At 34.2% G+C, this 14,375-nt stretch overlaps 1 protein-coding gene across 1 annotated transcript in view; it reads right to left on the bottom strand.

The window, feature by feature from the left end:
• STAG1 (stromal antigen 1) overlaps positions 1-14,375 on the bottom strand; it is a 327,021-nt gene that overhangs the window by 58,263 nt on the left and 254,383 nt on the right. Inside the window, exons 15-16 of the mRNA XM_032487978.1 lie at positions 14,211-14,328; positions 7,223-7,326 (exon numbers count right to left, since the gene is read on the bottom strand). Coding sequence (XP_032343869.1) covers positions 7,223-7,326; positions 14,211-14,328 — 222 coding nt within the window. The remainder of the gene's footprint in view (positions 1-7,222; positions 7,327-14,210; positions 14,329-14,375) is intronic.

The raw sequence follows: 14,375 nt of genomic DNA, 5'->3' as shown, positions 1-14,375 counted from the left end.
AGATTATCTGCTGCACATTATTTCTAATAGCAAAAGTCTGGCAACACCCAAAAGACTCTCAATAGTGTATCCACATGTTGGATCCTATGCAGCTAAAAGAAAATGAAGATTTCCAAATAAAGTTGTGGAGTAATATCGAGGATATACTGTTAAATGAAAATGTAAGGTACAGAACACCATATAAATTATGCTATGTTTTGTAGGAGATAGGAGACCGAGAGGCAGGAGAAGGAAGAGTAAGAATACACACATCTGTGTGTGTGTATGCATTTAACTGTATTTGTAAAACTGAGATGATAAACTAGAAACAAATCAAAATGGTTACTGGTAGCAAAAGGGTGTAGAGGCATATAAGAAATACATAAATATATATACATATGTTTAGAGAAATATATATATAGAGAGAAGTTATATAAATATAACTTTGCCTTTTTAACTATGTGAATTTTTATATTTTTCAAAAAAGTGGGAAAAAAACACAAAATCAAAGAGGTAAAAACCCTGTTATGCTAAATTCAAGTCAGAAATATCAATATGAATATATGATTTAAATATATGTGTATAAATAGACAAATACATATATACCTTAGCTCTGCGTACTAAGTGTCTAGCAGAAATGATAACCAATTGACAATGAGAATCCTTAGCGACAAGATTTTGATCTTTATATATCACTCTCTATCAAAAGGAACAAGAGCTAGTGGGAGACTCCTCACATAAGATAATGTAGTATCAGCCTTCAAGGTGATTCTGAATGACCCCTGCCTCCTTGTATTCATGCCCTTCATAGAGTCTCTTCCCAAAATGAGTAAGGCTGACATGTATGATCAAAAGAATATCGGGGGAATTATGTTGTATGACTTTTGAGGGCTAGGTCATAAAAGGCACAGAAGTGCCCACCTTACTCACTTCTGGATCACTCATTCTAGCGGAGGCTGGCAGCCTTGTCTTAAGAACACTCAAACAGTCCTACGGAGAGGTCCGCATGATGCGGATCTAAGGTCTACCAACAATCAGCACTAACTTGTCAACCATGTGGGTGTACCGTTATGGAAGTTGTAAATTAACTATCAAGCTTCCAGAGGTTAAAAAGCCTCAGCTAACATCTTAATTGCAACCCTATGAGAGATTCTGAGCCAAAAGAACAGCTAAGATACTCATAAGTTTCTGACCACAAAAACTATATGATAATGAATACTTACTGTTTTAAGCCTCTAAGTTTTGAAGCACAGTAGTCCCTCTCTTACCCATCGGGGATACATTCCAAGACCCCCAGTGGATGCCTGAAACTGCAGATAGTACCAAACCCTCTAAATACTATGTCTTTTCTGGTACAACTATGCCTATGATAAACTTTAATTCATAAATTAGGCACAGTAAGAGATTAATAATAACTAATAAAATAGAACAACTATAACAATTACTGTAATAAAACTTATGTAAATCTGATCTCTCTCTCTCTCTCTCTCTCAAAACATCTTGAACAAATTTAATGCCTTTTCCATCTTCACTAAGCACTCCACGTACTGTGGCCATCACTTTTGCAGTCTGAGGTGTGACAGCAAAACTAAGACAAATTTCTTTTTCCTTCCTCACAATTTCACAGATAGAAATTTGCTCTTAATGTGGATGTTAGTAACTTCAGCATACAATTTTTTTCTTTCCTTATTAAGTCTAGAACTTTCACCTTTTCACTTAAAGGAAGCACTTTATGACTTTTCTTTGGAATATCCGAATGCCAGCATCACTACTATTGTGCATTTGGGCCATTATTAAGCAAAGTAAGGGTTACTTGAACATAAGCACTGTGATTCTGTGACAGCTGATCTGATAACCCAGAACAGCTACTAAATGACTAACTGGCAGGGTACTCTGGACAAAGGTATGATTCGTGTCCCTGGCAGAATGGAGAGGGACGAAGCTGGACTGTGCGAGATTTCATCACACTTCTCAGAATAGCATGCAATTTAAAACTTATGAACTTTTATTCTGGAATTTTCCATTTAATATTTTTGGACTGTAGTTGACTGGTAACTAAAAGTATGGAAGGAAAAACAAAAAATAAGGAGGAACTGCTGTAAATTTTTTAATAGTAATAGATAACTAATATAAACAGTAAAGGTAGAAAGTGAACCTGAGATATTTTACTCTGAAAGAAAGCACTAAAAAAATGATACCATGTCAAAATGACAAGAAGTTAGTCCTGAAGGGGCTATCAGTCAAAATTAAGAAAATATGTATTTTTAAAACTTTTATTTTGGAAAATTTAAAAACATTAATTCTGTCGTCGTTTTATCAATTCCCCTAAAGTTTTTTTTTCTTCTGTAGCATTTTAAGGCAAATTCTTGGTATATCATTTCACCTTTAATATTTAAGTATGTCTCTAACAGGTGAAGATAAAAGAATAATCAAACTTTATATCTCCAACAAAATTAAACAATAATTCCTTACAATCATTTAATATCAAGTCCATAGTTTTCTCAATCTCCACTTTTTAGAGTCTTTCCTATATTCATATTTAATGTAATTTTTATATGGTTAAATTTATGTCAGCCATTGGGCTATTTGTTATCTATATATCTTACATTTCCCCCCTCCCTTCCTGCTTTACTGCCTTCTTTGAGGTTAAATATTTTTTAGTGTACTATTATACTTTTTCTCTGTTGATTTTGTTTTTCTTTCTTAGGTATGAGTGGTTGCTCTAGGGATTAGAATATACTTCTTCAATTTATTATTATCAACTTCAGGTTAATAATGAATTAAATTACAGCAAAATATAGCAGTTTTGCTCCAACATAGTTTCCTTTCCTTTATCCTTCTTCACGCTATTGTCACATATATCTATGTATCTTATAATCTTAATACTACAGTGCTATAATTATTGCTTTAAATAATTTCATGTCACTTTAAAAAACTAAAAACAGTATATAGTACACATAGCCTTTCATATCCACCCACATATCTACCATTTGGTACTCTCCATTCCTTCCTGTGGATTAGTCACCATTCTTTAGAGACTGAAAGACTTCTTTTAGTATTTCTTCTAAGGCAAGTCTGCCAGCAACATGCCTTTCAACCTTTCTTTAAATGAAAATACTTTTATTTCACCTTCATATTTGAAAGGCAATTTTACTAGGTTTAGAATTCTTGTTTGGCAATTTTGTTGTGTTTTAGTGATTATGTCATTCCACTGTCTTCTGGCCTCAACTGTTTCTGATAGGTCACCGGCTAATCCCACTGCTGCTGCCCTTCACATGAGTTCTTTTTCTCCTGCTGCTTTCAAGATTTTTTGTCTTTGTCTTTCAACAGCATGACTATCCTGTGTCTAGATGTGGATCTTTTCTGTTTACACCACTTGGGTTTTGTTAAGCTTCTTGGATCTGTGGACTAATGTTTCTCATCAAATTTGGGAACTTTAGGGTAATTATTTATTCGAATGTCTTTCCTTCCTGTCTCTTTCTTTCACTCCTTTCACTTCTTCCTAGGACTCCATTACACAAATTTGGTGTGCTTGATGTTGTCTTGCACATTTCTGAGACTGTTCATTTCTCTTCATCTTCCTTCCTGTTTTTCAGAATGAATAATTTCCATTAATCTATCTTCATGTTCACTGTTTATTCTGTCATATCAAATCTGCTACTGAACTCATCTAATAAATTAAAAATTTTTGTTACTGTACTTTTCAACTTGCAAATTTCCATTTAGAAATATGGAATTATTGAGATTCCCTATTTGTTATCATATTTTCTTGTAATTCTTTTAACATATTTCCTATAATTCTTGACTAAATTTATAAAAAGTGCTCTGAAATATTTGCTAAAACCAAAAACTGGGCCTACTGAGAAAGCCATTTGTACTGTCTGCTTTTTTTCCTGAGTATAGTCACACTGTACTGTTTCCTTGCATGGCTCCAATTTTTCTAGAAAAGTGGACATTCTGGGATAATATTTTGTATTAACTATGTATTTTAAAATTATTTTTCTAAGTTTCATTTAAACAAATTAATCTTAAACTGTATAATTTGTCTCCCATGATATGTGGCTTCTGCTTGGAATTTTTATTCTAATTTTTGTTTTTTAGCCTGTCCTCCTGGGCGTCTCCTCTGTGTTTCAATTGAGCACTGGTCAACTAATGATTTGGGCAAAGGTTGTGCTCAAATACTTCAAATTTATAAGGCTTCTCCCCTCTGAGACCTGATCTGTTTGTGGGGTAGAGAGCATATTCAAAGTTCAGACAGTTCTTAAGTTTGCTTGACTTTTATTTTCCACTGAGTTCTCTCAGGTCTCCTAGTCAGTCAGGAATGTGTGGAGGGTTTATTAATGGCTTTCTCATTTCCAGCATTTTGTAGTTAGATTCTTGCCTGGTCCACTGTTTTTACCTACTGTGGACACAACCTCTGAATATCACAGCTATGGGTTTTCTTTGTTTCTACCAAGTTTGCCATTTCTAGTCAAGTTGTGGACATTTCCCTCTTGTCCCATATTGAATCTGCTCCCTTTGACAGCAAAGCTGCTGGTATTTGCAAACAGTGCCACTTTGGTAAAACTACAGATGTCACCAATCAAGCTTGTTGGCTGTGTGTGTACTGTAACCCTAGGAAAGAAGGCTGTAGACTCCTACTGCTTTAGCTTTACCTGAAGCTTTAGCAGCTTTTCAAGAATACAGGCAAACCTTGTCACATTATACTTTGCAGATATGGCACGCAGGCATCCATTCATTTATTTACTCATTCATTCAAAAAATTGGAGCTTTGTGGCAACCCTGTGTCCAGCAAGTCTATCGGCATAATTTTCCCAACAGCATTTGCTCAATGTATGTCTCTGTGCCACATTTTGGTAATTCTTGCTATATTTCAAACCTTTTCATATTATTATTGTATTTGTTGTGGTGATCTGTGATCAATGATCTTTGATGTTGCCACTGTAATTGTTTTGGGGCACCATAAACCACACCCATATAAGATGGGGAACTTACTCGATAAATGCTGTGTTACTGCTCTACCAAACAGGTGTTTCCCCATCTCTCTCCCTTTCCTTCAGCCTTCCTACTCCCTGAGACTCAATACTATTGAAATAAGGCCAATTAATAATCTACAATGGCCTCTAAGTGTTCAGGTAAAAAGGAGAGTCACACATCTCTCACTTTAAACCAAAAGCTAGACATGATTAAGCTTGGAGAGAAAGGCACGTTGAAAGCTGAGACAGGTTGAAAACTAGGCATCTTGTGCCAGTTAGCCAAACTGAGAAAGCAAAGGAAAAGAAAATACTACTTCAGTGAATACATGAACGATAAGAAAGTGAAATAGCCTTATTGCTGACATGGAAGAAGTTCTAGTAGTCTGGACAGAAAATCAAACCAGCTACAACATTCCCTTAAGCCAAAGCCTAAGCCAGAGGAAGGCACTCATTCTCTTCATCTTTGAAGGCTGAGAGGAGTGAGGAAACCGCAGAAGAAAAGTTTGAAGCTAGCAGAGATTAGTTCATGAGGTTTAAGAAAAGAAGTCATCTCCATAACATGAAAGTTCAAGATGAAGCAGCAGGTGCTGATACAGAAGCTGCAGCAAGTTACACAGAAGCTCTAGCTAAGATAATGAAGGTGGCTACTCTAAACAGAAGATTTTCAATGTAGACAAAAACAGCATTACATTAAAAGAAGCCATCTAGGACATTCACAGCTAGAGAGAAGTCAATGCCTGGCTTCGAAGTTTCAAAGCACAGGCTTACTCTCTTGTTAGGGGCTACGGCAGTTGATAACTTTAAGTTTCAGTCAATGCTCATTTACCATTCTGAGAATCCTAGGGATCTTAAGAAATATGCTCAATTTACACTGTGTTAGTTCCAGATGGAACAATAAAGCCTGGTTAACAGTACAACTGTTGACAACACGGCTTAGTGAATATTTTAAATCCACTACTGAGACCTATTACTCAAAATATTACTGCTCGTTGACAATGCACCTGGTCACCCAAGAGCTCTAATGGGCATGCAAAGTGAGAATAATGTTTTCATGCCTCCTAACACTACTTCCATTCTGTAGCCCATGGATCAAGGAGTAATTTTGACTTTCAAGTTTTATTAGTTAAGAAATATGTTTCGTAAGGCTATAGCTATCACAGATAGTGACTCCTCTGATGGATCTGGGCAAAGTTCATTGAAAACCTTTTGGAAAGGATTCAGCATTCTAGATGCCGTTAAGAGCACTCATGATTCATAAGAAGACGTCAAAATATCAACACTAACAAGAGTATGGAAGAAGCTGACTCCAATCCTCACGGATGACTTTGAGGGGCTAGAGGAAGGAACTGCAAATGTGGTGGAAATAGCAAGAGAACTAGAATTCTAGGTGGAGCCTGAAGATGTGATTGAATTGCTGCAATCATAAGATAAAACTTTAACAGATGAGGACCTGCTGCTTATAAATGAGCAAAGAGAGCAGTTCCCTGAGATTGGATCTATTCCTGGTGAAGACTGTTGAAATGACAAGAGATTTAGAATATTACATGAAGATTACATTACTTGAAAGGACTGACTCCAATTCTGAAAGAAGTTCTATGGTAGGTCAAATGAGATCAAACAGCATTGCACGTTCAGATAAATTGTTTGTGAAAGGAAGAGTTCATCAAAGAGGCAAACTTCATTGCTATCTTTCTTATTTTAAAATTTAAAATTTAAAATTTATTTGGTGAATTTCCAGAGCCCTGATGGTTTTTGGATAGTATTTTCAGTTTTATACTTTTTGATATAGAGGAACTGCTTGCCTCTTCACACTGCAAGAGACAGTCTTTCCATCTGTGATTATCTCAATTCATCTTGAATACAAATAACACTTGTATTATTATTCCCATATTACAGATAAGGAAATTAAGGCACAAAGAAAATAATCAACTATTCAGAGATTACACAGCTGGTAAGTGGAAGAGCTTGTAGAACTAGGCAGTTTGCTTTCAGAGCCTTTCTGTACTTCTAACAAATAACAAATGTGAAAATTCTTAAGATTATAAATTAGAGAAGCAGGCACAGGTGCTATAGGAACATGGATGAAAAGAATCTATTTTTGGAACCTGAGTATAGTAGACAGGATATAAAGATGAACCTCCACAGCAAATACTATTTACAAAAATTCCATGTTTTTAGGGATACATACACCAGTAAAATTTTCAAATATTTAAGACAGTTTATTACATTAAAAGCTTTTTTGTAGATTTCTCACTAATGTAACTTACTCTCTTGCCGGTACCCCTTCCCACTGGAGGATGTGCCTCAGCAGCTTGACGAATTGTACAAACCATTAGCTCTATAAGAGCACTCTCTTGACGGTCAGACATTGCTAAAGTGAAACAGAACACATTAGTATGAGTGGATAGTTTTACAATAAGCATCAATTAAAAAGGAATACAATTATTTAAAAAAACCACAAACACATTTCATTACTTATTTTAAAGACTAAAGTTAAGCCCTTTGTCCTTTGTCTTTCTTTAAGAATAATACGTGCTTGTCATTAAGTCAAACAAGAAAGAGATATACAAAGTAAAGAAAAAGAGGATAAACTCTGGTTTCTTCTACACTTGGTCTCTTGTAATACCAAACTTCTGAATTAGGCAATGTCAAAATTTTCCTTCTATATCATTTCAAAGCTCATATATGTTTCCTGTTTTTTAATAAAAGAACATGATATATCTTTAACAACAGATTCTGAGTATCTTTCAAGTCACTACATGACACATATAAAAAATTATCTTAAATAATTACAAGCTATTACATAATTTGTGTTGTACAATTTATTCAAACTTCTCCTACTAACACTCACTCAAATTTCCCCAAAGTTTTGTCACTATAAACAATGCTGAATAAGTATCTTAAATACACATGTATTTATGTAGCTGATGCTTTTATTTCTGTAGAACAAATTTCAAGAGAGGGAATAAGCAGTCAAAGATTAAAATCTCAGTACTGACAAATGAATAAGGTTATTTACTGCTATTCAAATCTATACCTACAACGATGAGAATGTTTGGTTCCTCACCATCCCTGCCAACACTTGATGTTATAAATCCTTTTAACTTTTGCCAATCCAATGACTGAAAAGTGGTATTTGTTATTTAGCTCCATCCTAATTACTAATTAGTGCAGTGTATTTCCTTATTTATTAGTTTAGAATTTCTTTTCTGAGACTCTTCTCAGAATAAAGAATAAACATTCTTTGCTCACTTTTTCTACTGTTATTCACCTTTCTTGAATTCTTATGTATTAGTAGTGTTGTCTTTAAATGATGCAGGTAATTTTCTTCCAGTTTATTTTTTTGTTTTTAGACTCTTCATGTATCTTTTGTTAGAAATTATATTTTTACAAAGTCATATCTGTACTGATTTGTTTTATGGCTTCTATAGTTTTTTTTTTCTTTCCAGTTTTTTTGAGATATAGTTGACATAGGGTACCATACAGGTTTAAGCTGTACAATGCAATAATTTAACTTACACATATCATGAAATAATTACCACAGTAAGTTTAGTTAACATCTATTATCTCATATTGATACAAAAAGGCTTGTGGGTTTCTTACATTGCTTTCAAAGATACAAGGTTTCTTTGTCCCAGAGATTACAGAAATACGTTTTCTTCCATCTCTATTGCTTGTTTTTACATCTTTAATCTGTCTGAAATTTATTTCTGTTGAAAGTATCAATATGGGCCCGTTTATTGGCACCAAATGAGCAGCCAATTATGCCTTCACCATTATTAAATAAACCAGTTTTCCTTTTGAATGTAAATGTCACCTTTTAACATGTTTTAGGTGTTCATATATACTTAGATCTATTTCTGGATTCTTCATTTCATTTCACTAATCTATTTACATTACAATGCCACATTTTTGATTATAGTGACTTTATATATTATAATATTCATTAATATGTAACTTAATGTAATTTGAATATTTAGTTGAACAAATTTCCCTTATCTAGTCCTTTTCCTATAATCTTTGATTTCTACAAAGCTAGTAACAATTTATAAGAATTTTCTATGTATAATGCACAATTATAAGTGATTTATATGCATTTAACTTGTTTTATCCTTAAAACAATTTCAAGAGATAAGAATTAATATCCTCACACTTTACAGATGGGGAAAGTGAACCAAAGAGCATTCAAAGCATTCAGCAAGTAGTAAAGCCAAAGCCTGTGCTCCTAAGGACTATGCCATACTACATTTTTCACGTAAGCCTAAAATTCTATGTAAACTTTGAAATCATTTTGCTTTTAGTTCCTCCTCTCACCTCACTGTCCAGAACTCTCTCCGACCCACTGGAATTTGAACTGGTATTTTAGGAAAATTACACATTACACTGGGAAGAACTGACATTTTAATAATCTCTTCAGCCAAGGAACGTGATATAGCTCTTCATGTCAGATCTTATTTGACATTTAACAAAACATTATGATTTTCTCCACATTGATTCTGTACTTTCCTTGCTGAATTCATTTCTGTGTATTTTTTAAAGACAGATTTGGAGACTAATTTGAATAGTTTAATTTTATCCTTCTGCCTCCCTCCCTCTCTGTTCCTTTCTCTGTATACTTATAATGTTAAAGACCAATAGATGTGGGGATTACAGAGACAGAACTTGGTATAAATTAAAAGTAAAAAAAGATTAAGCTTTAGAAGTGGAGAAGCTTATATTGATTATTTTAAATAAACTGGGGCAACAGCAATGAAAAGGCAAACAAAGGCATGACATTTTGTCCTTTATTCTGCATCAAAATCATCCTGAACAGGAATATATATGTACATCTTAATCATTTTTTGTTCTAATATTTTAATTGTGGTAGGAAAAACACATGAACTTCAGCTTGTCTTAGGAAAACCACAAGAAACCACAAAGCTTCAGCTTTGCACTTACACTCCCTGATCCAGTGCCTAATAATATGAAAAAGCCTTCTACTCAATGAAACAACCAAGTTTCTATTTTATGATTCTAGAATTTCATAATTTTCACATTTGGCTGGGGATAAAGTAATGACAAAATTGTCTTATGAACTAAATGTATGTTCTTTTATTTATGAAAAAAATCTAGTTCTATGGAAAGTAAGGAGAGAACAACTTTTCTCAAGTATGGAAACATTCCCCTACAATACACTAAAATCCATGTTAGTGCTGAAGATGAAATGAATCTTATACAGTGTCCAATGCCAACTTTTTTGTTACTTAGTTTGTAATTTGAAACCTCTTTTGGGATACTGCAAAATGAAATAATAACATTGAAAGCAAAGTAAGCCTTAAGGCACAAACAAGAGCCAAGCAATCAAAAAGGCTGAAAGCAATGGGTTGCTGTTCACACTATGAATTATCAGATAACTACATAACTTTCTAAGTCTTCAGAAACCTCCTTACACACTATCTCCATTTCCTCATTAATGATTTTATTCTTATGACCTTGAATTATGCCTTTCTCCCTATTACCACTGAAAAGAAACACTTAGAAGTCATCAATGACCTAAATCTTCACCAAAGCTAATGATCTTTGCATAGTTCTTTTTCTCCTCTGCAATACATATTATTAACTACAGCTCCTTGCTGTGCTTTTATAGGGTATAATTATTTCTGATCATCCTTTTTATATAGCTTGCTATCTTTCTTGCTCTTCCTGCTTTTGTCCCCTCCTTATCCACAATATTTAAAACTCACCATGGCCTCTTTCCTTCTATAATTCATCTCTGTCTTCTATACTTTATCATTTACCATGAGACCACTGCAACAGTTATCTAATTAATTTTCTGCCTATTCTAAACCATGCTGACGAAAAGCATTTTTCTTAAAATATGAATTTGATCACATCACTCCCCTGTTTAAAATCCTTCAATGGCTTCCTATTACACTTAGAATCAACTAAATAAATCCACTTATGAACTTAAATGTTCTGCCTCTATCTCATCTAGTGCCCCTGGCTCACTATGCTCTAGTTACTGCAGCTCCTGGAATGTAACAATGTCATCTGTGCTTCAGATACACTGCTATTGCTATTTCCTCTATCTAGGTAGCTCTTTTTTGACACCTTCCACGGCTAGTCCTCATATCTTTTAGATTCTTGGCTCACAGGTTGCCTCCATAGAGAGATCTGCCTTTCAGGATTCAAAATAAAGATGGATCCCTTCTTATTATTATCATCTATAACAGAGACACATTAACTTTTGAAATTATTTTGTTTAGTTAGTTTTGGTCTGCTTTCCCCACTTGAATGTAGCTATGGGCAGTGAGCTGACCTTTCTTAAAACTGCACCCTCAGTGCTTAGTATAACAGCATATAGAAGGTAGTCAATAAATATTTGTAAATTATACATGAATTAATGATCCCCTACTTGAAGAATTCTTATTCATATTACTTCAACTTAATCACAGAATTCTAGCATTAGAAATGACCCCAGAGTTGGGGGTGGTGGGGGGATAGCTCAGTGGCAGACTGCAGGCTTAGCATGTACAAGGTCCTGGATTCAATCCCTAGTACCTCTGTTAAAAAAAATTAAGTAAATAAATAAATAAACAAACCTAATTACCTTCTCACACAAAAAAAGAAATGACCACAGAAGATTATCTAATCAAAGGGCCTTTTTCGATAAATGAAGAAGCTGAAACCCAGAGAAGTTATATGACTTAGGTATGGCCCTGTTTTTGCCTGTTTACCTGTTATGCAGATGCTGACATTATACTAAAAATTTATCCAGCAATTTGTTTACACTGTAGAATTCACCCTCCTCCCCTTCCCCAAAAACCTCTGTCCCTTAAAAACACTGCAAGATAGTCTTGTAGCAGTTGTGATTTAAATTTCTACTGGTAGTCTTTGACAATGTATCTGTTTTCCCAAATTTTAGTCTTGTATCTGCAACTGCCAACTGGACTTTCATCCACTGGAATATCTATCATAATTCACCTACCTGAAATATAACTTATTTTCTAATTAGTCTTAAGAAAATAAGTTCAGTTACTAGTGGCATTTTGTTATCAATAAAATACAGCGAAACACTAGCTCAGAAAATTGATTTGGATACCATTCCATACCAGAGTTTATCTATGGCACAGCATGCATATGGACAAACGTATGAAAAAAAGTTGAATCATGATGTCAGAGGGTTCTGGACTTGTTATAAATAAGTTCCCCAGCCTTGCCTTCCCAGATTCAATTGTACCCGTTTTAAAACTGGTTCACTTAAAATTTTTTCCAATTTTAAAAACAATTCACTCTTCTGGTTAAAATCAAACCAACCAAACCCAAGCCACACCAAGCCAATTTCTTGACTGAATGCTAAAAACGTAACATCAACTAAATTTAAACCACAAAGAAAACCTAATATACATAGTTATTTCAACAAGGTAAAGCTATCTAGAACACTCTGATGACTGACAGACAAAGTAATTACTATTTTCTGCCTAACACATCTTATTAAAATGAGAGTAAAAAGTTAATAATAACAAATCACAGCACCTTGAATCTTCCTCACTTCTCCTTGGAAATACCTTTTAGAGCATAGGGTGACAAAAAGAAAAATGGCCTGGAATCATAAATGAGAAGCGTAACCTACTCTTATCTGGTAATCTGCTGATTCTACAGCCATAAGCAAGGGAAGGAAAACGTACTATTAAATGTACTGGGCTGTAGTGATTAGAAAAGAAACTGATTTACTAGGGAAAATATTAAGATTAGTTAAAAACAGACTTAGGAAGTCAGTGAACTTAGCAGGAACACATATAAGTAAATAAAGAGGAGAATCTTTAGAATGTATGTTCATATTTCTCTGATCACTTCAAAAGTGAAAGGAATCCAGAGTCCAGCTGAGAGTTTGACCTAATCAGTAGAAGGCCTTGTCAACTTAATAACAGAGCCATCTTCCTACCAAAGATATGGAGGGAAAAAGCACATGACAATTAAGTAAATAACAGAGGTGGGGCAAATGTACCACAATAAACACTATCCTGAAAGAAGGGCTAGGAAATTTGGGGGAAGGATTTGTGTTACAGATTAAGAATGAGGTTGTGAGGCAAATACTTTGAATTTAAAAGAAACAATTTTGGCCAGTTTACTGGAGTGTATCTGGGTATGATGCACAGCTGCTGCTTCTCTCACTGAACTTTGTCAAAGCCAGAGCAGATGATACCAATCAGCATCTCTGCTTGGAAGGAGTACTGTGGGATGATCACTATCCTGTTTAAGTAGTCTGCTGCAAGTGATGGCTCACTCTGCTTTTATATACCAGAGGGTTGAACCACACAGAAGAGTAGGGGAAACAGAATAGAGAATCAATACTATACTATTTCACTTAATCCTCACAATGACTATATAACAGAAATAAGAAAAATAATCTCTACATTATAACAATGAAAAGGAAGCTAAGGATCAGAAAACATGAAGACATTAGTCACAAAGGATAGAGTTAAAAATCTGAATCTATTTCTTTTGATTCTAAAGTCCATGTTTAGTTCATTATAAACCTCACTTACATTGAGGTATCATCTATATTCCACGACCGTTGTATGGATTACATGTAATAGCAGTTCTTTGAAGTACTATTACAGGCTAGACTGAAAAATAAGCTACATAGAGGAAAAAACATTTCTAGTTTTGAAGAGCTAATACTCATAAGCTTTTAGAATATAAATGCTTTATTAAGTATACATATCCATTCTGCTGTTCATGTTATTATGTAACATGTAATAAGATACATACTTCAGAAATTATCATATAGCAATTATTTTCCCTATTTCTTGAATAACTAGGTAAGTGACTTTATTTTTGATTTCCTGATTTTAATATTTAAGAAAATATAACAAAAGAGGGGATGACCATGGTCTAATTAAATCCTTGTATATGAAAGGCTAAGTGGACATATATTGCAAAATGTTTCTGGATGTATTTTTTTTAATGTTAGGTACATCAGTATTTTGTGTCTCAAGTTAGCATAAAGAAAAGCTTTTTGAGTATTACATGACATTCACAGGAATTTTGAAAACTTGTGTGCTTGTGTGGCATGGTAGCAGTCCTAATCTAGAAAGATGTTATATACTATTGAGATATCTTTGCTTGTTAACAGGAAACAAACTGTTTTCTTTGCAAAAAAGACACACAGCATGCTTGCATGTACTCATTTTTAAGAAATGATCTATAAGGGATATGATTATTAATGGAAACCCAAAACAATATGTAAGTCAACTTATCAAAATACTATACCTTCCTCTCCTTGAACAGGTTCTTCTAATAGCAATTCTGTCATACATTCCCAGTCTTTCAACAGTTCTTGAGAGCTCTCCCACAAACTGTCCACCAGGTAGGCTGCATGTTCGTGTAACTAAAAATAACAAATCAAGTGTGACTGAAGAACATTTAATAAAGAAA

Source organism: Camelus ferus, chromosome 1 (assembly GCF_009834535.1).
Source record: "Camelus ferus isolate YT-003-E chromosome 1, BCGSAC_Cfer_1.0, whole genome shotgun sequence".
Classification (NCBI taxonomy): Eukaryota; Metazoa; Chordata; class Mammalia; order Artiodactyla; family Camelidae; genus Camelus; species Camelus ferus.
This window is presented reverse-complemented; position numbering and strand designations above follow the sequence as displayed.